This window comes from Haliotis rufescens, unplaced genomic scaffold (assembly GCF_023055435.1).
Source record: "Haliotis rufescens isolate VD_foot unplaced genomic scaffold, xgHalRufe1.0.p SCAF_37, whole genome shotgun sequence".
NCBI classification, from domain to species: Eukaryota; Metazoa; Mollusca; class Gastropoda; order Lepetellida; family Haliotidae; genus Haliotis; species Haliotis rufescens.
The window spans coordinates 3,942,547-3,965,852 of record NW_025964079.1 but is presented as its reverse complement, the minus strand read 5'-3'; the positions used below and the strand labels follow the sequence as shown (position 1 = coordinate 3,965,852).

Sequence of the window (23,306 nt, the reverse complement as noted above, 5' to 3'; positions counted from 1 at the left end):
TATTTTAAATGACGGAAGCGCGAGATTTCAAGCACCTGCACGAACTACAGGTCCAAAGTAGAAGTGCTTGATCTCAGCTGATGATTCCATCTGTCAAAGCTGGTAATCCGACTATGATTACTGTGTCTGCCAGTGATTTGATTGGCAATTACTTATTTACATGCTGTATTTGTAGGCCATGTAAACGGCCCTTATTTAATCGTTAAATCGGCCTAGATCAGAAGAAATGTCAGCCTTATAAAAATTGTCATTTTTGATACAGGATAAAGATCTACACTAACATTTAGATCTAGTCCCAGAAATAAAGTTATCCTATTAAAAATATATATGTACAACATAAAATAGTGGCCCATCAGGTTACAATGACAGTATGTTCAGATTTAGAAGTACTTTGATACTGAACGAAACCAGTTTAAATGAAACCCAGGTGTAAAACCTGTATAAATGACAGGTAGATCCTATAGCCTGCAACCTCGGGGTATCGCGGTACTTGTCATGTACGCTAAACGGAACAAAATGCACTCACTAACCTTTATGTTTATTCGTGTTCTCTGTATCAGATATCATTCATGTTATCAAACAATGCATATTTTACTGATAAAAGTTCATTATTTACATTAGTAGCTCCAAGTAAAAGCCGGGCCTCGCGCTCTGTTTGACAAGGGAGAGAACTCCATCGTATCGCGGTACAGAGAAAAGTTGTGTATGGAAGTCCAAATTGGACAAAAAGAGGACATAATTCTACTAAACCACTTGGTATGATCATGCCAGACATCAGTGATTTGTCCAGACAAGTGCAAAGACAGCACAAGTAAAATTCTAAATGTGTTATCAGCAAGAGGTATTCAATGCATATTTACCGAAAAGTAAGAGAAAAATATTTTTATAAGTCAACATCAAAATATCAGAAATGATATTTTAAGATTGTTTAAAAAAAATTGGATGACAATAATTTGTCAAAAAATGGAAAAATGTTAAAAGTCAACAATAAATATATAAAAAGCACTCCTAGTATGCCCAAAGTATGTATTTATCTTTTGGTTACTAGTGAAGAACGTATTTCTAAGTTTGGCATTATGGCCCTTATGATCTCGCAATAGATTCTGGGCACAGCGGGAAAAAATGTGCGGACTACGTAACTTCCGTTACCTCATTAGTCGCCATGAATATGCAAGTGATCTAGTTCAGGTCGATAGAGGAAGTTTACTTGGGGAACTGCGGGTTATATCGTTGGCCATTGATAGATGGGGGTAAGGCAATATTACAACAGATGCCAGAAATATGTATCAACGGATTAATAACTCCTTACTTACAGCAGACGGAACATTCCGAGGAAATTGAAATTGTTTACGAAGTGAGCACTTCCTGGTTACTGATTGGCATTAATAGACAGCCGCTAAGAGGCGTGTCCCGCGTGAACCACCGGAAATCACAAATGCCGCGATACGATGAATGCCGCGGTACCATGGGGTCCGAGTTTACATTGTATGTTGGTATATGACAATCTCAAAATGATTTCTGTAAAAGTTTGGTAGACAGCTGGAAGGCCATCAGTGTAAGTACATCGGCTGCATGACTCGAACACGTCTTATGAGTTTATTACAATCAACATAATGCATCTTCCCGAGGCAAGGGGGTTAACTGACTATAAAATAGGGCTGGGACGAGTCAAAATTTACTATCCGGGGACCCATATCTCCCCACCCTATTACCTGACCCTACCCCCGGGTACCCACTCTAGGTCTCAAAAGGTAGGTACAAACTGTCCGATTGGGAAAGGTTGACCGTAGCTCTGGTAAAATGTGTTTACATACATGTATGAAACGATCTGGTGTATACACTGAAGTTTTATTTTTATTCAAAATCATGTAAAAGTCAAAAGGAATGGGCGTAGTAGTCAGGAAGAACTGCAAACTTTAGTGACTTGTAGACTTGTTTTAGATATTTTTGTCTAAAACTAACCACAGGTCCGGGTAGTCCTGTGGGTACTCGGTTCCTACTCAGTACCCACCCGACGCGGGTACCTGAGTTACCCGTCCCAGCCCTACTATAAAAGTCCTGTTTCCACCCTTGCCGAACTAGGCTGGAATTTCCAGGCTTGATCATAGCGCCAACAGTGGTTATTAAGAGTTATGTCCCTTCTATGTCCATCCTATTGACCAATCAGATTCCACCTGATATGTCACTTGCATTTGCTTCCAACAAAATGGCGGGGCCCAGTGAAGACGATCTGATTGATAATCAAGATCTATATTGTGATAAAACAGGTCTTACTTCACAAAGTGCATCAATTCACATGAGCACCTTGATTAAAAACATGAAAAAAATTGAAAAATGTCTGTTGACGCTAAATCTTGCTATCGATGAAAATCTGCACATCAGTTTACGAACGATTTCTCTATGAGATTTTGATTGGATTATGCATAGACTTGTTAGTCCAGGCAAAATATAATTCCAGTCTAGTTCGCCAAGGGTTGAAACTGAACTTTCATAGTCAGTAACTCCCTTGCTTCGGAAAGATGTTTTTTGTGATACTGACTTAAGAGGCTCCTGGCAGGGGGAGAGGTTACTAGTCTTGAATCAGTAAAATTTGGGGCCTTTAGTCAGTTGTCATAATGTTTTTCTGCTTAATCAGTAAAACACCCAAGTAGCGGAGAAGCTGTCAAGTTGAATCTAAATGCAAAATTATCTCTATGTGAATGTGAACAAATAGTCTGTCTGTGTAGATGTAGAGATGCTGGCACTCACATCACATGGCGAGACACTGTAGACATCAGTGCCTGTCACCCTCCATTAGACCACGTGATCAACACAGAAAATCAGCTGTGCACTGAGTTAGAAATGTCCTCCTCTTTTGAAAACAGCTAAGTGAGGAACAGAAAAATGGTGGTTGTAGGATGTATTCACAAAACAGAATAATGCATGTGGACATTGAAAATGTTATTAGCATTACAATCAAGTCCTTAATATGTTTTTTTTCTACATAAACAGGTTGAAATATACTTGTCTTTTCGTACAACTATCATTTTTGTAAACAAGGTTGTTTTTTCTACAGTGCATTGATGCAGATATGGATTAATTTTTATGTCATCTTTATGTTTTCTGTGAGTTCTGAGTTTTACTTCTCAGCTGTTGTTAATACATGTCTGGGAATTTATGTTAATTGGATGTTAAGGCACTTTGTCTAATTCTAAGCTTAGCCAATAGACAAGGGAGTTTGATACCAACCAATTATGTTTGGGGAAATATTTATTGCACTTTCATTTTTGAAACAATATTGGTCATATGCAAGTTATGCCAGTAACATTTATCATTTCTGTTAATGTCTATAAATAATAGGGAAAGAATCACAGCTCAGCTCTGCACACCTAAGTTTGTGTTTTCTAAAAAAGCACCCTTAAACATGTTTTGTATGTTCTTAAGGTGTAAAGTATCTACCCTATTTGCTACAATATTGATTCTGTTCCCCATACCTCACAGTTATAAGAAGCGTCTGGTTCCATTATAGCATGAAATGGATGCAGCTTACATTTAGAGCCAAATCTGACTGCTATAGAAAAGAAGAAAGCATGTCGTATGCTCTTTCCCTTTCTTATAAGAGATTCCAGATACTGCTTAAATCTAGACTTTTGGTGTAAGACAATTCCAAAAGAGCTAACTATATCTATATCTATATACAGGTAGGTAGGTAGATAGATATAGATATGACATTGTGTTTTACTAGAAGCCTAGGCAAGTCAAACTAAACCAAGTCATTTCCTTGATTCCCAAAACAGCAGAAGAGGAAAGGTTCTTTCGAAGAAAAAAATCACAATTATTTCAAAGAAATGTTTTCATAGACTAAGTGTTAGTCTACCTATGACTATATAGGAAAACATGGGACCCCTGGTCCTGCTTTCATTTCTTGACTGTAATTTGTGTTTTTCAACTACCAAACACTGACTGGTTTTGTTGTGTTGTTAGATCTAGGTATATACGACTTATGAGATTTTAGCACAATTACGTTAAACAGTGAAATTTTATTGATGTAAAGCAGATTTCTATGGACATTTTACATTCATTTTTTGCGATATGAACTTCGGTTCATCTTACGTTTATGATAACTATTTATTATTATAGTTGTTTTACGCAAAGCATGCTAACCAGTGTATCCCATCTGGAGCCTCACTTAAAGCATGTAAGGGGAGACTACTCCCCATTGCCTGGAGGCGAGCCTTCTAGTTGTTATGTTATTGCGGCTTTAGACATGTTGGAGGTCCTGCGTAGGGCTCATGCCATCATTGGTTTCATGCACGCCTTGTTCCTTGTGGGGTAGCCTAGTGGTACATAAAACCATACTCACTCACTCACTCACTCACTCACTCACTCACTCACTCACTCACTCACTCACTCATTTATTCCTTATCTCTATAACAGGGCAGAATGAGCAGTATATTGGAACGTTTTCCTGCCCCTCCAGGCCGAGGTCACATGACTGTTGCTGAGCAACATGGAGAGTTTGTCTCGGTGCCAATCAGTGATTCTACAGGGAATATCGGAATGGTAATGTTGATTTTTCAGTCTGTGGCATGTGTAGATGACTGACTTGAACCAGAAATTAGCAAGCGATAATACTATTACCACAAACATCACTTGCCCATCACATGTCAATGAGATTTGTGGACTTGGTGTTTTGTTAAATTTTCAAATTATCAGTCACGATACAAAGACACTGTCTATGTTGCACAAATGATTCAGTTTCATTACATTATACGACCCTTGAAGACCCGGGGTAGAATAAGTCTTATGCTTGCCGTAAAAGGTGACTATGCTTGTCATAAGAGGCGACTAATAGGATCGGGTTGTCAGGCTCACTGACTTGTTTGATGCATGTCATCGTGTCCCAATAGTGTGGATCGATGCTCATGGTGTCAATCACTGGATTGTCTGGTCCAGACTTGATTATTTACAGTCCTTGTCGTCATATAGTTTGAATATTGCTGAGTGTGGCGTTAAACAACAAACAAACAAACAAACAAATCTTTGAAACTACTAGGCCTATGGAGCTGAAACATTGTGCACTGTTAATATTGAGAGTCGTGTGTTAGTTATTGTATATGTTCTCTTTCCCTTTGACATTTGACATCAAAACGGGAAATAGAATGTTTTAAATAAGTTCAAATTGTAAATTATCATATGTCTTTCTGTGATGAAAGTGCACACATTCTCATTTTGTCAAAACTACACAATGTGTGTAATCATGGCTAGAGACATGATGATATGATTCGGGCAAAGTATTGCCGTATTCGAGGTAATAAGCGCCCAGGGCGCTCTCAAAATTAGAAATAGGGGGTTCTTATTAGAATATAATTTTGGTGAAAGAGTTGAACATGTTGAAAGATCGTAAATTATGGTTTATGCTGACAGCCTGAAATGATACAAAAGAAAAGTCTGTGCGTATCATACACAACAGATATATTTTTCCAGAATTAAATTGCCTGTAATTAAGGGTGCATATAACACACGAGTGCATATTATACACGAATACATGAGTCTTGTGTACATTGATTAATCGGAAGGGTGCTAATTGGGATTGTTCACTAGCCAATATATTAGCAAATATCACTGTGGGCGCTTATTAGAGCAGGGTGCTTATTATGTCGAATATGGTAAATGTTTAGTGGTCACCATTATACAGAGGTTAGAATGTTGAGTCCCATTTGAGCATGTTAAGAATTATCATGGCTTTAGCATATTATGTTTAGCTTGGGACACTGTTTGTTCATAACTTAATGGATTTTATACAGGCAAGTCTACCTGAATACAGAAGGATATAGACTGTGAAGACCTGGGAGATCATGATGTGTTTGACATAGAATGGAATTATCCAAGTTAATTCTGTCACTGTCACATATTAAAACTGACCCGTGAAGATCTGTGTAAAGAATAAGTCTTCAGCAACCCGTGCTTGCTGTAAAAGGCAACTTTGCTTGTCATGATAGGCAACAACCGGGATCAGGTGGTCAGGCTTGCTGACTTAGTTGATGCATGTGATTGTATCCCAATTGCATCGATCAATGCTCATGATGTCAGTCACTGGACATACCTTTAAAAGGAGCCCCATGGGAATTCCGGGTTTGAATTGCTCCACAGCTATGCTGGTCGTAAGAGGCAACCAAATCGATTGAATGGTCGACTCGGTTACTTGGGTGATTGGTCCAGACTCGATTATTTACAGACTGCTGTCATATAGCTGGAATATTGCTGTGTGCGGCGTTAAACAACAAACAAACAAACACCCGTTATGTCTGCTTATGCTGCTAATGAATGTTTCAGCTTCCAGCATACCCAGTAATAACTGTTGCCAAGGAACTGTCCAGGAACCTCACACAAAGAGAAAGTGCCAAATCAGCATTTTTGCCTCATGATGAGACTGTATGGAAAAGAGCAATGCATTCCTGGTGAGGTTAACATGGTTATTGAACATACTGAATGATGTCATGTATTACCCAACCCGTGAAGATCCGGGGTAGAACAGGTCTTCAGCAACCCATGCTTGCCATAAGAGGCGACTATGCTTGTCTGTTGTAAGAGGAGACGAACCAACCAGGAAGTAAACATGAAGGGCAACAAGGGGCAGTAATTGTTGTATAATATGCAGTTTACCTGCCTGAAAAATAAGGGCCAATGCTGTTTTGTGGATATGAACTTTATTGCTGCGAAAATAATGTGTACACGTATTTGCTGTCTACTAAATTACATAACTGCAGGACCCGTGAAGATCCGGGGTAGAATAGGTCTTCAGCAACCCATGCTTGCCATAAGAGGGGACTATGCTTGTCTGTTGTAAGAGGAGATGAACGGGATCGGGTGGTCAGGCTCACTGACTTGGTTGATGCATGTCATCGTATCCCAATTGCATGATTGGAATGTGTTTGTAGCTTTGGTTTCCCTTTGCAGGTATGAACATGGGATGACGGGAACATTTGAGGAAGTGGTCAACAGCAAAGAAGAAGGTGATAAACATAATGAAACAGCAGTCAGTTAATTAGGTGATCTCCTCGTGGTTCCAGATTCCCCAAGATAGGGATTCTTGGTTTGTGCATGTGGGTGAAATTGTAAAAATTACCGTATTCGACTTAATAAGCGCCCAAGGAGGTCTCAAAATTAGAAATAGGGGCCTCTTATTAGAATATTATTTTGGTGAAAAACAACAGTTGAAAGATCGTAAATTTCGTGGTTTATGCTGACAGCCTGAAATGTTTATATACGGCAGATATATTTTTCCAGAATTTTATTGCCCATAATTAAGGATGCATATAACACACGTATTATAAATAAGTCTTGTGTACATTGATCAATCAGAAGGGATGCTTATTGGAATTGTTCACTAGCCAATATATTAACAAATATCGCCGTGGGCGCTTATTAGAGCGGTGCGCTTATTACGTTGAATACAGTACATCTTTTGGGGCTTTCCTGTTGGACATGTTGATATAACTTAAATATTTTTTCAAAGTGGTTGGTTTGTCAGCACCACAATAAGTACATTTATGATGCACCAAATTTCATCGAATACTGTGTATACATTTTATTTCATTTTATTCTTTTAAAGTAATTTTATTATGTTTTCAGTGCCACCGTGGATTGCATCCGTGGCCATGACAACCTTAGCCTTTCTGCGCTGGGCGAACTCTCTAAATGGTTCTCTCTTTCCTCATCTATCAGTGAGTCACCTACGTATGTTGGAATAGTTTAAGTTGGAGGCTTATCCCTCGGGGGGGGGGGGGGGGGGGGGATACATTTGATGTTGACAGGTACAGAGAGTACATCTAACCAGATTCCCCAAGGGATAATTAGCCCAGAATGAATCTATTTTTTTTTATGTGTATCATTTACCACAATTTGAAAACAAATGGCGATATGTGTGATTAATTTGTCGCTATTTTGCTCCTGGCAACAATTTGTTTAGCCTCTCTAGATTATGTAGATCTATCAGCTGATCTATGGTGATGTCAATATACATTACGCAGCACCATTTCGCTGTAAGGACTTTGAATTGCTGTTGGGTTTATTTTCTTCATTTGTACACTGGTGTAGACCTGTGAAGATCCGGGTAGAAAAGGTCTTCAGCAATCCATGCTTGCTGTAAAAGGCGACTATGCATGCCGTAAAAGGTGACTAATGGGATCGGGTGGTCAGGCTCTCTGACTTATTTGATGCATGTCATCGTGTCTCAGTTGCGTGGATTAATGTTCATGATTTCAAACACTGAAATGTCTGGTCAACTCGATTATTTACAGACCGCCGTCGTATAGCTGGAATATTGCTGAGTGCGGCGTTAAACGACAAACAAGCAAACAAAACATCTGGTGTAGCGGGATACATGGAAATATATCAAAAGCTCATGGACCAATAAAATTCCTTATATTTTATAAATAAGGAAAGATGAATTCAACTTACACAAGGGTGAACCTTATGTAAAGTCAGTGTATATATAGACATACAAATAAAAAGTGAACCTCAAAATTGCAACCTTTCGATCAAATGAAGGCTGTCAAGGTCGTTACAGCAGCGTACTAAGTCCTTATTTGGCTGCAAATATTGGTAAAATTCCAAAATTGGAACTCAAGTAATACTCAGTTGAGGCTATCAAAAATAAAAGTAATACCTTTGCAATGTACTGATAAGAGGACAAATATTTGGGTAGAAACAATTTGTGCAAATTTTGCCTGCAACAGGTATTTAGTTTTACATCCTAAACAGTCGCCTGATACCTTGACTCGACCAATTGGAGACTTGGCTTCAAGTTAACCAAGTAAGCAAATAGCTATGTCAGGTATCAGTGTTATAAATACAGAGTGAGGATTCCAGGTCAGAATAGATCCGCAGCAATGTATGCTGGTCGTAAGATGCGACCCTGAGAGGATTCCAGGTCAGAATAGATCCGCAGCAAATGTAGGAACATCGATATTTCTGTTGGCAGTTGTCCAATGAAGACCTGATATCCAGCTATACGTCAGTTGCTGATTGGTAAGTGACTCATGTTTTCAAGGTTGGCCTCTACTTTACTAGTAATGTAACCATACAGCCAGACAGTATTGCGGAGATTCCCACTATTACGCTTTTGGCATAATAATTACACTTTTGGGCCTAAAATTATGCTATTTTGCTTATCCTCCCCAAATTATAATTTTGGACATTTTTTTCACATATTATTTACATGTATGAAATATCACAGAGAGCATGTGAAGCATTCTACAGGGAGATAATTTTGTGTACTCTGATATTTCTTTTCGGCTACATTAATAGCATCAATGCATGTGTACCCATGCTTCACGTACGTATAGGCTTGCGAAAACCAGCATCATGTCATGGTACTCTTAAAATTACTCTTTTCCGACTGCCTCTGTGGTCTAGTGGTAGAGTGTCCGCCCGGAGAGCGGAAGGTCCAGGGTTAGATCCCTGGCCGCGTCATACCAAAAGACGTTAAAAGATGGTACTTGTTGTTACCCTGCCTGGTGCTTGGCATTAAGGGGCTAAAACAAGGACTGGTTGGCTCGGAGTCAGTATACTGTGTCTGAGTGGGATATTCATGTTAAACTGCGGCATGGTATCTCATTGAGCTAGCACTATAAATTGGCATCAGTCCCGACTAGTACAAGCAGCCACACAAACACACACTGTACATGCACGTCGCTATATAAATGCAATAATCTTGGACGCAACGTTAAACCCCATTTCACCTCACCGTTACTCTTTTTCACATTAAATTACGCTTTTTGACTACTCCAAATTTTCAAATAAGGTTGACACCTCTGAGTATTGTACCACTATCTGAGGCCCACGATACCCCCTGCCCTATTTTGTTTACTAAGCTGATGCTACTGACAGAACTATAGCAATGTCAGTAAATATTATTATGTTTCGATCTAACATTTCCAAATCACAGCAATGCAGATAGCAGTCATGTTTGGGATTTGCATAGGTGACTTGTATGTCACTAAAAACAGGACCAATAACGAGAAAAGGGTTTTACCACCAATATTTACATTATTGCAATGAATGCAATGTTAAGGTGCTTCTGTATTTAAGTAAATATTGACCAATATAATCCAAAATTTTAACTTATCCTGACTCCTACTTACTGCTTATCGCAATTCGGAAAGGTAGCGGTAACTTCCTGAACTGTGTTCCCGAAGAACAGAAAAAAACAGCTCGACCGAACACAACCCTGAGCTGTGTATGTGCTACGGAATCATGTGACCAATCCGGTAGACTCGTCATTCTCTCATTTTCATGCCAACTGAGAAGTTGGACAATTTTTTTCTGGACCTGTAATCCAAACCATCTGCTCAAAATTATCCATTTTTCATACAAAAAATTGCATTAAGAACCTACAGGCCTTGGCAAAGAAGAAGAAGAGCTTCATGGGAGCTATCTTCAACTTCAAGAGAGCGTATCTTTGTGAAGGTTTTCACCTCTATGAAGCCTCTGGTGACGTCATCGGCAAAGGGGTCCACAAAGCCAGCTGCTTTAGTGCAGAACACAGAAACCTGCATGCTTCCGACAAAGTTTCCATTTCAGAAACGCGATGAGATAAGCAATAAGTATGAGTCAGGAAAGGTATAAATGATATTTTTACCCCGAAAATATGTTTTTGCACATGACAATGTTTTTTTTGCCAGATCAACTGTCAGTTGGTTGTAAATCCTACATGAACCCCTGGCCTGACGTGTCTGTGTGTTTTAGGCAATGCAGTCCGGTGCGAGCATTTGCATGGCACCCCCACACCATCAAGGTGGCGTACGCCCTGCAGGACGACTCCATCAGAGTACACACCGGCAGCAACAACCTCATGCCCATCCTCAAGCACAAACTACAGAAAAATGTGGCAGACTTAGCTTGGCAGTGAGTGCATGTTATTCCATAGTGTTTCCAATTTAATAATCCTACTTAGGGAGAGAGAAATAGACATTTCAGGATTTTTCCATTTGCTGTAAGTGTGAAGCCCATTTCTGGTGTCCCCCGCCGTGATATTGCTGGAATATTGCTTAAAGAAGCGTAAAACTAAGCTCACTCACTCACTCACCATTTGCTGTAAAGGTTAAACTTATCACATTATTTCAAATATGATCTTGCAGTTAACCTATTGTATGCGCAAGTGTTAACACAACTGTTTGGATTCGGCGGAATAAACAAACAGTTTTTATTTATTAATATTTTTTTCTCATTTCCTTTCAGTTTCAGCAGAATCTGCAAACCAATTAAGAATAAGTCTAACCTAACTGATGACTGCGTACTTCACTTGTAAAGGTTGCTGCCACTATTTCACATACAAAGTACAACATGTTCTGCATTTCAGGAATGTATAGTGCTGTGTCTAGCAGTCTAGTTTTTGTGGTTTCTGATCCAGGCCGAATTCAGCATCCGTGTTGGCAGTGGCGTGTCAGTCTTGTATCCTCATCTGGCATGTGGAACCAACGTCCTTGGCCACCAGGTACGTCAGCCAGCTGGTTAATGTCCTTATCAACACCCCTTGTCAGTAGGTTTGTCAGTTAACTTCATAACATCCTTCTTATCAACACCCCTTGTTAGTAGGTGTGTCAGTTAACTTGTTAACATCCTTCTTATCAACACCCTTGTTAGTATGTGTGTCAGTTAACTTGTTAACGTCCTTTTTATCAACACCCCTTGTTGGTAAGTGTGTCAGTTAACTTTGTAACATCCTTCTTATCAACACCCCTTGTTAGTAGTTCTGTTAGTTAACTTCGTAACATCCTTCTTGTCAACACCCTTGTTAGTAGCTGTGTCAGTTAACTTCGTCACATCCTTCTTATCAACACCCCTTGTTAGTAGGTGTGGCAGTTAACTTTGTAACATCCTTCTTGTCAACACCCCTTGTTAGTAGGTGTGTCAGTTAACTTCATAACATCCTTCTTATCAACACCCCTTGTTAGTAGGTGTGTCAGTTAACTTCATAACATCCTTCTTATCAACACCCCTTGTTAGTAGGTGTGTCAGTTAACTTGTTAACATCCTTCTTATCAACACCCTTGTTAGTATGTGTGTCAGTTAACTTGTTAACGTCCTTTTTATCAACACCCCTTGTTGGTAAGTGTGTCAGTTAACTTTGTAACATCCTTCTTATCAACACCCCTTGTTAGTAGTTCTGTTAGTTAACTTCGTAACATCCCTCTTGTCAACACCCTTGTTAGTAGCTGTGTCAGTTAACTTCGTCACATCCTTCTTATCAACACCCCTTGTTAGTAGGTCACATCCTTCTTATCAACACCCTTTTTAGTAGATGTGTCAGTTAACTTCGTAACATCCTTCTTATCAACACCCCTTGTTAGTAGGTGTGTCAGTTAACTTCGTAACATCCTTCTTGTCAACACCCCTTGTTAGTAGATGTGTCAGTTAACTTCGCAACATCCTTCTTGTCAACACCCTTGTTAGTAGGTGTGTCAGTTATCAACACCCCTTGTTAGTAGGTTACCATGCAAATATGTCAGTCAGCTGCTATCAACCTTGTTATCAACACCTTGTTACCAGGTACATCAGTTAAAAACCTTATCAGCACCTTTTTAGCAAATATGTCAGTCAGCTGTTATCAACCTTGTTATCAACACCTTGTTACCAGGTACATCAGTTAAAAACCTTATCAGCACCTTTTTAGCAAATATGTCAGTCAGCTGTTATCAACCTTGTTATCAACACCTTGTTACCAGGTACATCAGTTGAAAACCTTGTTATGTGTGTCAGACAACACCTTACATTTATGGAAGATGTGGTGTTTATCAGTGAGGTGGTAGGGGGCGCGGGAAAATCTGGTCAATAATTCCTTATGCCTTATTGTCTCCTGATTCTAGACCATCAGCAAGTTCAGTGCAGGTGCTCCACCGCTCCGGCCACACCCCGGTGACCAGCCTGGCCTGGCATCCTGACGGCAGCATTCTCCTGTCAGCCGCCCCCACAGACACTGGCATCATGGTGAGGCATGTTAGCTTACACTGACATCCTCAGCGTTGAGCTAGTATGTTAATCTTAATCTATGCGTTAAAAACAATGCCAATCAGAACAGGAAATACTATTAAATCGGTAAATCATCATGTCTGGTGATGTTTTATCTCAAATTTCAAATTTGTATTGGCCAAGTTTAATTGTTATAATCTGTTCGTTTCCCTGAATTCGCTGAAGGGAAAGGATGTAATTTTTTTCTGCGGAAGACAAACACGTTTTTATTGCAAATGTAGGGATTATGTATGCGCTGGTGACGTGCTTCATTCCAATTCGCTCTAAAGACGGGATATATAAATTAGCATCGATTTCCCGCTTATTTTACGAGGCACATTAATATGTAAATCTTAACCCCCGTGAATGAAACATTGTCCCACATTCAGTACACAGATACCATTGAATTTGTAAATCATCATGTCTAGTGATATGCATATGTCAGGTGATCAGGGCGCTGGGGTCGTGTCGCACAGGATTTTAGTGGTGCGTGAACCATGATCACAGTGGTGATTTGGTGATGTGTGGGATGTGTTTGGGTAAGTGGTGTTTTGAAGCTGGAAACTTTGTTCTAGGACGTTTCCACACCAAGATCGAGGAATTAGAGGAAATGCATAGTGTGAGATAGGATAAGTATATAAACATACAATTTATCAGAAAATTTAAAATTTTAGAGCAAAATAACAAATTTGCCTAAATTGTCTGCCGAGGTTACTCAGTTTGGATTCCTAGATAAATTGCTGATGTTGTTCTCTGCCCACAGGCGTGGAATGTTCCCATGGAGATTTGTGTGACACTGCGTCGTGGGGGAGGGGGAGGTGTGTCGGCTTTGAGATGGTCCCCCGATGGTACCAAGGTGTTGGCTGTCACACCGTCACCATTGTTCAGGTGAGTGGGTCAAGCAGGGCTCTATACTTCTTGTATCTTTTTGTCCCCCTGGTTTGAAAAACAGGGCAATATAACAATCACCTGTCCATTTTCCATTCCGGAGCAGAACTCTAAAACCTTTCAGTTTCTTGTTGAAACTCTCTACTTAGATCAGTCTAGTGAGGAACTTGTGCCTTTTGATGATTTGGGATTTATTAATTTTTATATTATTTTTATCTTTTCCATGACAACAGTTTGGACTAATATTGAAAATGAGGGTAGTGCTCGTTTTAGGAGAAGAACTCCCAAACCATCGATTATTTCCAGATGAAACGGATCAGTCTAGTGGTGAATTGGTGTCTTTTATGATTTGGGATTGGTTAATTTTTTTATGACTTTAATCTTTTCCATGATGACAGATTGGACGAATATTGAAAATGTGGGGTAGTGCTCGTTTCGTGAGCAGACCCCCAAAACCATCAGTTATTTCTAGATGAAACGGATCAGTCTAGTGGTGAACTGGTGTCTTTTGAAAAATGATGAACAGCATTATTTTTTGCTTCACTGAACTGAAGATATCCAATGGCAATGAACCAAAAATGAGGTATAAGTAGCCAAACTCATTCGGTCAGGTAGCCTAGTGGTCAAAGCGTTCGCTCGTCACGCTGGAGACCAAGGTTCGATTCCCGACATGGGTACAATGTGTGAAGCCCATTTCTAGTGTCCCCCGCCGTGATATTGCTGGAATATTGCTAAAAGCGTCATAAAACCAAACTCACTCACTCACTCACTAATATGTTTGAATAAAGATAAAACTTTGCCCGGGCTACGGTCAAACTATTCCCAATCGGACATTTTGTACCTATCTCTTGAGACCGACAGCAGGTACCCAGGTAATAAATTATACTCGTCCCAGCCTACAACAATTGCTAACAACAGGCTTCTACTTGTCCAAACTATTAAAAAATCTTTAATTTATTCATTTTTGTGACTGAACATTAGTGTGGTGTCATCAATACATGCATTAAGGTATCCTACTGGAGTAAAAGATTCTTCCTGACTACAATTGCATTCCTTCTGACTTGATGAGACATGATGAGATTGATGCACTGGATATGAAGGCTGATCTAACATTGACCTGTGGTATTTCAGAGTGTGGGAAACAAAGACCTGGAGCTGTGAAACCTGGTCCCGCTTGTCCTCGCGCTGTGTGGTAAGATTAATCTCCATATCGTGTTTAAGCTACGTTCTGAGATGTTATTTACCAGTTTTAGGACCCGTGATGATCCGGGTTAGAATAGGTCTTCAGCAACCCTTGCTTGCCGTAAAAGGCGACTATGCTTGTGGTTAGAGGCAGTGTTCGAAATACCTGCCTGCCCGACCGTCTGAGACGGGTTGATTTCAACTGGGGCTGCCAGATTTTCAAATCCCCCTGCCCGACGGTCGGGTTATATTTCATATGTGAAAATATTCTAAATATTTCCCGATGATAAGCATTAATTCACATGTAAAGATGAATGATAGAATGTAACCGAAAAGAAACCCCGTTAGCTTATCCTGAGAAACATATGATTATAGTGGGCAGGCAGGTTTTGGTCAGGGCTGGCAAGTATTTCAGCTAGCCAGTCCTGTTGTCTGGCTGAAATTTTGGGGAGTTTTATACCCTGTTAGAGGCGACTAACGGGATCAGGTGGTCAGGCTTGCTGACTTGGTTGATGCATGTAATCATAATCCCAATTGCCTGGATCAGTGCTCATGATGTCAATCACTTGATTTTCTGGTCCAGACTCAATTATTTACAGACTGCCATCATATAGCTGGAATATTGCTGTTAACTGCGTTAAACAACAAACAAAATACCAGTTTTAGTTTATAGTCATGTTGGCACAGATTTGACATTAAAATCACATTAAAAAGATCTAATTGATAGTATACCCTACAAAAGGGTAGTCAGTGGATAAAGTGTTTACCCATCACATGGAAGGCCAGGTTTGATTCCCCACATGGGGACAAAAGGTAAAGCCCATATCTGGTGTCAAGATACAGCTGGAATGTTGCTAAATCGGCAAAAAGTCACTCAATCACTGACAAAACCCTGCATATGCTGTACTTTGAATTATTACGTACGGTTGGCCTCAGAGATCGAATTGACCCATGAAGATCCGGGGTAGAATAGGTCTTCAGCAACCCATGCTTGCCGAAGAAGGCAACTATGCTTGTAAGAGGCGACTAATGGGATTAGGTGGTCAGGCTCGCTGACTTGGTTGATGCATGTCATTGATCCCAATTTGGTGGATTTTTGCTCATGATGTCAATCACTGGATTGTCTGGTCCAGACTTGATTATTTACAGACCGCCGTCATATAGCTTGAATATTGCTGAGTGCGGCGTTAAACAACAAACAACAACAGAGTACGAATTATTCCTCTGCATCCTACTGGTTCAAAGAAGTGACAAAATAGATCTGGTGACAGAATAGATCTGAAGGTCAGGCTCTATGACTTAGTTGATTGTTTGTCATCAATGATCATGTAAAGGCCTGGATTGCTGCTATCAAAATGAATGGCTGCACTGTCAAGGTCAACTCAATTATTTAAAGGTCGCCATGAGATAGCTGGAATATTACTAAGTGCAGCATTTAAACAACAAGCATTTTCATTGGCAGATGTTGCAAGCTGCCTGGCTACTCTGGTCATGGGTTCAGATCCAAAAATTGCCCTTATTCTGACTGTATACAAACTGTGTCAAATGGGGATTTCGGCACACAATGAGCAGCTTATCTCAATCTCTCTGTACCACCATGGGAATCCTGGGTTAGAATGTATCCCCAGCAAACTGTGCTGGTCGTATGAGGCGATCAGGTTGTCAGACTCGGTGACTGGTTCATTGCATGTCGCTGATTGTGTTTCTAGGTCAGCACCATACCCATGCTAGTGCATTCCACCGAAGTGGTAAATGTCTGAGACCTGCATCACTTCGGGCTTTCCTCCCACATCAAGCTGACACTCCATGAAATATCTGAAATACTGAACCAAACTCACGCACTCACTCACTCACTCATGAAAAGCACGATATCATGACCTCATTACCACATGATGACCTTGTGTATCATCCAGCCTCACACATAGCATGTATAATTTAAAACTTGAACCAATTACTTTTTTATATCTATATTTAATAAAAACAATTAAGATGAATGTCACATGAAAGTTTGAATGTAATCAACAATTTTCCCATAGGCTGCATCTTGGAGCTCGGACGGAAGTATTCTTCTCTTCGCCATGGAAAATGACCCAATCATCTACTCAATCAAATTCAGTGCAGGACAGTCCTATGGAGGCAGTGACATCAGCGTCTCCAACAAGGCCATAGCTGTGACGGACGTGTCCGAGGTCGACATGCAGACAGCCACTGGGGACATGGTGAAGATCGGTGGCTCGGTACACGCAATGGAGTGGGATTCAACTGGTGAACGTCTCGCCATATTGTTTAGAGGTATGGAGCTAAATTTTAAGGATGTTTTGTGGAACTGATTCATACTGTTACTTTCATTAGCAAAGTGATCGACGATGAAGACCTGCATAGTGTTGAAAGAGGACGTAATCGGATGACCTTTCAAATTGTCTTTTGACAACAAAATAACACAACCTCTACATTCCCAAGCATCCATGTTACCATGGTCTGTAATAGTTTTCTGAAAAGTCAGTTGGTAACTCAATACATTTCTATTTTATTTTAGGCAATTGTCCATAACATGTTATAGTTAGTCTACTTTATCTTAAAATTCCCAATATGTTGTTTGTTGTTCAGTTTTTGTTTTTTATCATCCAAAACTGGCTCCTACAGGAGATATCGTTTGGATGCGATCAAGCGATATCTACACTGTAGAAATTACGTCACAATGCTTTTCAGACCATTGTGACGCCACTGGTTACCATGACGTCACAATCAAATGACATCACTAATGGCTCTGCTACTGAAGCTGTTAGCAGTACTTTTTACACTGAAGACACTGCTAATTACTGTCTACAAATTGAAAAAGCTGGAAGAATGATGTTGGATGATAAATAAAATCTCACCCTTGTGTCTTTTGATATCAAATATATCAACACTCGTTGATAAAAGTGGCAAAAATCCTTGGCAAGTCTCGGAATTTTTCCACTTTTATCAACTGGTGTTAATAAACTTGATATCAAAAGACACTCGGGTGAGATTCTCTATATCTACACCCAGAAAACATGACATTTGTTGGAAAATTTACGGCAACAATGAGAGGGAGACTGTGCCTATGTGCCTGCCAGTTCATCACAACAGTTAACTCGATGACCATTTGGCCTGAATAGGCTACTGCTCTCTTTTACTGTGTATTTACAAATGTTGATCAAATTCAGTTGGTAAGGGAGGTAATAACATGGTAGTGAAAATCATGATGTAAAACAGGATATAGATTGAAAGAAATATTGGTCCTATTGTATTTTGCATGCCTGTGTTGACAAACATTTTGGGAATGTTTTCTTGTAAATTTATTTGTCGTTTTAATTGAGACATACAAATTTAGTGACGCCTTTTGATGCCTCGCATCAAAGTTCATTTGTAATATTTAGAGCTAGAACGTAGGTTATGATCCTTGGCCAGTCAGCTGTGTATATCCCCGACAGGTTACCATGGTTACAGTGCACATCACCTAAACATTTTAGTCTAGGCTGACACTAACCAACATTGCCCAAACTCACTGAGTTTGTGATCTCTGAATTTAGTACTTTGGTCCTGAGCTGGACAAACCTATGATTGTGGGTTCCAATCCCGGTTCGCCCCGATTATGTTTCTAGGTTTGTCAGCACCATACCCGTGCTCGTTTGTTTCACCGAAGTGGTAAATGTCTGAGACCTGCATCACTTCGGGCTTTCCTCCCACATGAAGCTGACACGCCGTGATATAACTGTAATAATGTTAAAAGCAGCATTAAACCCAACACAGTACATGATCATCTGTCATGAAATGCTGTCTAGTGCTGATGGTAACGGAAAGTCTGTTAATTGACTAATGGATAAATTTTACATATATTAATTTCTATCTACAGGGCATGACAACAAGGCTGGTTCCTATGTTGCAGTATTTAAAACAGTTACACATCCTGTCATTGAGATCCTGCCATGGTAAGTACACATTCTTTCAGGGCAGGTCACACATCCTGTCAGGGCAGGTCACACATCCTGTCAGGGCAGGTCACACAACCCAAACATTCTGTCAGGGCAGGTCACACATCCTGTCAGGGCAGGTCACACAACCCAAACATTCTGTCAGGTCACACACTACTCACACATTCTATCAGGGCAGGTCACACATTCTGTCAGGGCAGGTCACACATTCTGTCAGGGCAGGTCACATATCCTGTCAGGGCAGGTCACACAACCCAAACATTCTGTCAGGTCACACACTACTCACATTCTGTCAGGGCCGGTCACACATTCTGTCAGGGCAGGTCACACACTACTCACACATTCTGTCAGGGACGGTCACATATTCTGTCAGGGACGGTCACACATTCTGTCAGGGCAGGTCACACACTTCTCACACATTCTGTCAGGGCAGGTCACACACTTCTCACACATTCTGTCAGGGCAGGTCACACATCACTCACACATCCTGTCAGGGCAGGTCACACACTACTCACACATTCTGTCAGGGACGGTCACACATTCTGTCAGGGAAGGTCACACATCCTGTCAGGGCAGGTCACACACTACCCACACATTCAGTCAGGGCAGGTCACACACTTCTCACACATCCTGTCAGGGCAGGTCACACACTACTCACACATCCTGTCAGGGCAGGTCACACACTTCTCACACATCCTGTCAGGGCAGGTCACACACTACTCACACATTCTGTCAGGGCAGGTCACACACTTCTCACACATTCTGTCAGGGCAGGTCACACACTACCCACACATCCTGTCAGGGCAGGTCACACACTTCTCACACATTCTGTCAGGGCAGGTCACACACTTCTCACACATTCTGTCAGGGCAGGTCACACACTTCTCACACATTCTGTCAGGGCAGGTCACACATCACTCACAGATCCTGTCAGGGCAGGTCACACACTTCTCAGACATCCTGTCAGGGCAGGTCACACACTTCTCACACATTCTGTCAGGGCAGGTCACACATCACTCACACATCCTGTCAGGGCAGGTCACACACTACCCACACATCCTGTCAGGGCAGGTCACACACTTCTCACACATCCTGTCAGGGCAGGTCACACATCCTGTCAGGGCCGGTCACACACTTCTCACACATTCTGTCAGGGCAGGTCACACATTCTGTCAGGGCAGGTCACACACTTCTCACACATTCTGTCAGGGCAGGTCACACATCACTCACACATCCTGTCAGGGCAGGTCACACATCCTGTCAGGGCCGGTCACACATTCTGTCAGGGCAGGTCACACACTACCCACACATCCTGTCAGGGCAGGTCACACACTTCTCACACATTCTGTCAGGGCAGGTCACACACTTCTCACACATTCTGTCAGGGCAGGTCACACACTACCCACACATCCTGTCAGGGCAGGTCACACACTTCTCACACATTCAGTCAGGGCAGGTCACACACTTCTCACACATCCTGTCAGGGCAGGTCACACATCCTGTCGGGGGAGGTCACATTTTCTGTCAGGGCAGGTCAGACACTACTCACACATTCTGTCAGGGCAGGTCACACATCCTGTCAGGGCAGGTCACACACTTCTCACACATTCAGTCAGGGCAGGTCACACACTACTCACACATCCTGTCAGGGCAGGTCACACACTTCTCACACATTCAGTCAGGGCAGGTCACACACTTCTCACACATTCAGTCAGGGCAGGTCACACACAACTCACACATCCTGTCAGGGCAGGTCACACATCCTGTCGGGGGAGGTCACATTTTCTGTCAGGGCAGGTCACACACTACTCACACATTCTGTCAGGGCAGGTCACACATCCTGTCAGGGCAGGTCACACACTACTCACACATCCTGTCAGGGCAGGTCACACACTTCTCACACATTCAGTCAGGGCAGGTCACACACTTCTCACACATCCTGTCAGGGCAGGTCACACACTACTCACACATCCTGTCAGGGCAGGTCACACACTTCTCACACATTCAGTCAGGGCAGGTCACACACTTCTCACACATTCAGTCAGGGCAGGTCACACACTTCTCACACATCCTGTCAGGGCAGGTCACACACTACTCACACATCCTGTCAGGGCAGGTCACACACTTCTCACACATTCAGTCAGGGCAGGTCACACACTTCTCACACATCCTGTCAGGGCAGGTCACACACTACTCACACATCCTGTCAGGGCAGGTCACACACTTCTCACACATCCTGTCAGGGCAGGTCACACACTACTCACACATCCTGTCAGGGCAGGTCACACACTTCTCACACATCCTGTCAGGGCAGGTCACACACTACCCACACATCCTGTCAGGGCAGGTCACACATCCTGTCAGGGCAGGTCACACATCCTGTCAGGGCAGGTCACACATTCTGTCAGGGCAGGTCACACTCTACCCACACATCCTGTCAGGGCAGGTCACACACTACTCACACATCCTGTCAGGGCAGGTCACACACTTCTCACACATCCTGTCAGGGCAGGTCACACACTACTCACACATCCTGTCAGGGCAGGTCACACATCCTGTCAGGGCAGGTCACACATTCTGTCAGGGCAGGTCACACACTTCCCACACATTCTGTCAGGGCAGGTCACACACTTCCCACACATTCTGTCAGGGCAGGTCACACATTCTGTCAGGGCAGGTCACACTCTACGCACACATCCTGTCGGGGCACACACACCTCACACACTATGGTATGTCACACACAACTGGATGTTTTAATTCTCCTTTGTGTTTCCAGTGGGTTGGTGAGGGGACAGGACAGTGAAACTGCTCACTGCATCAGCTTCAAGCCCAAGTTTGATCAAGGGGCACTTCTATCTGTTGTAAGTAGTCGAAACAAGCCTCATTCTATCAGACAAGTTTCTTTATTTTCACAGCAATAGTTCAATCAATCACCAGTTATTGTCAGATTTGGACTAGAACAACAGTTTCATTGTCAAAACATGGATTAGATCACTACAAAACCAATTCTTCTGTTACTTAGTATAATGGCATTAAATTTAGATGTGTTTGCAGTTCTGTTTTTGTGGAGTAAATATGGATAGTTTTGAATGTTTTGAAATTGATGTTCACAGGTTTGGTCTAGTGGCAGAGTGGGTTATGTCCCTTTGTTGTACACACAGACAGAGGGCGCAGTTCCTCACCAAGCAGAACCTCTAGCACCACTTAATGGACAGGCAGGAATGTCTCTACACACAAGTTTCCGATGAAAAATACAAGTGCTTGGAAAACTTTACGAAGAGGCAATTTGTGAACTGGTGCCTGCGATCTGTGTGTTTTCTCAAAATGGCAGTACCATGTTAATGGCTGGCTGTAGACACTTCTTGAGACTGATCATTCTATTTATTATGACTCAGACAAGTCTAACTTCTTATTATGCTAGAAGACACAGCGGACTCAGAATTGCATCTCTTTCAACCTCTGAGATACAGGGATCATCGGCTTGAATCACAGATTTTCCCTGATTATCATTGGTCTGTCACAACCATCTTCTTGGTATGTTTAAGACTGATCATACCAATAAATGAGATTCAAACAAGCCTTATTTTTTGCCTTGTAACTTTATTAAACAAGCACCCAGGATGTCAGAAGAATTAGGACATGAATCTATACATGTGTTGGTACAATCTCATTAAAATCAGATCTTAGCTCTCGCTACCGCTAAACAAACATTCGAGAATGTTTTTTTGTTCAGGTTTCAAATTTGTAATCGAGAATTTGTCAAAATATGTTTAGAAGCGTAGTCGCCAATTTGAAATTAGTGCCGTTAAGCACGAGAAAGCTGCCTTCTGATTGGCTAATGTGGACTTCTTGTCAGTCATTACATTAGTCGGTCAAAGTTCGCGCAAGGTCGGTCTGACGTGACCCGTAATGGGATGTCCTCAGATCTTTGTTTAGCGGTAGCAAGAACTAAGATCTGATTTTAATGAAATTGGTGTTGATGTATCATTGATCGTATCATCAAAAGCAGACCCGTGAAGTTCCGGGGTAGAAAAGGTCTTCAGTGACCCATGGATGCTGTAAAAGGCAACTATGCTTGACATAAGAGGTGACTAACAACAATCGGGTCGTCAGCGTCACTGACTTGGTTGATGCATGTCATCGTATCCCATTTGCGTGGATCCACGCTCATGATGTCAATCATTAGATTGTCTGGTCCAGACTCGATTATTTACAGACCGCATTCATATAGCTTCAATATTGTTGAGTGTGGCGTTAACAAAAAACAAATCATCAAATGCGCCCTAT

At 41.6% G+C, this 23,306-nt stretch overlaps 1 protein-coding gene across 2 annotated transcripts; it reads left to right on the top strand.

The window, feature by feature from the left end:
• The first annotated feature begins 12 nt into the window (after nucleotides 1-12).
• On the top strand, nucleotides 13-22,602 carry LOC124144329 (aladin-like). Of its 2 annotated transcripts, XM_048381288.1 has the most exons (15): nucleotides 13-102; nucleotides 4,417-4,542; nucleotides 6,316-6,440; nucleotides 6,940-6,995; nucleotides 7,615-7,706; nucleotides 8,966-9,012; nucleotides 10,732-10,890; nucleotides 11,396-11,479; nucleotides 12,852-12,972; nucleotides 13,757-13,881; nucleotides 15,013-15,073; nucleotides 17,100-17,355; nucleotides 18,941-19,016; nucleotides 21,796-21,880; nucleotides 22,133-22,602. In XM_048381288.1, the coding sequence occupies exons 2-15, from the start codon at nucleotides 4,423-4,425 to the stop codon at nucleotides 22,265-22,267; spliced, it is 1,542 nt and encodes a 513-aa protein (XP_048237245.1). In that variant the 5' UTR covers nucleotides 13-102; nucleotides 4,417-4,422; the 3' UTR covers nucleotides 22,268-22,602. The 2 variants fall into 2 exon arrangements, with proteins under 2 accessions (XP_048237245.1, XP_048237244.1); XM_048381287.1 differs by lacking the exons at nucleotides 13-102; nucleotides 4,417-4,542; nucleotides 6,316-6,440; ... (8 more) ...; nucleotides 21,796-21,880; nucleotides 22,133-22,602 and adding an exon at nucleotides 19,139-21,789 and having other exon boundaries at nucleotides 17,218-17,355; nucleotides 18,941-19,041.
• Nucleotides 22,603-23,306: the final 704 nt, after the last annotated feature.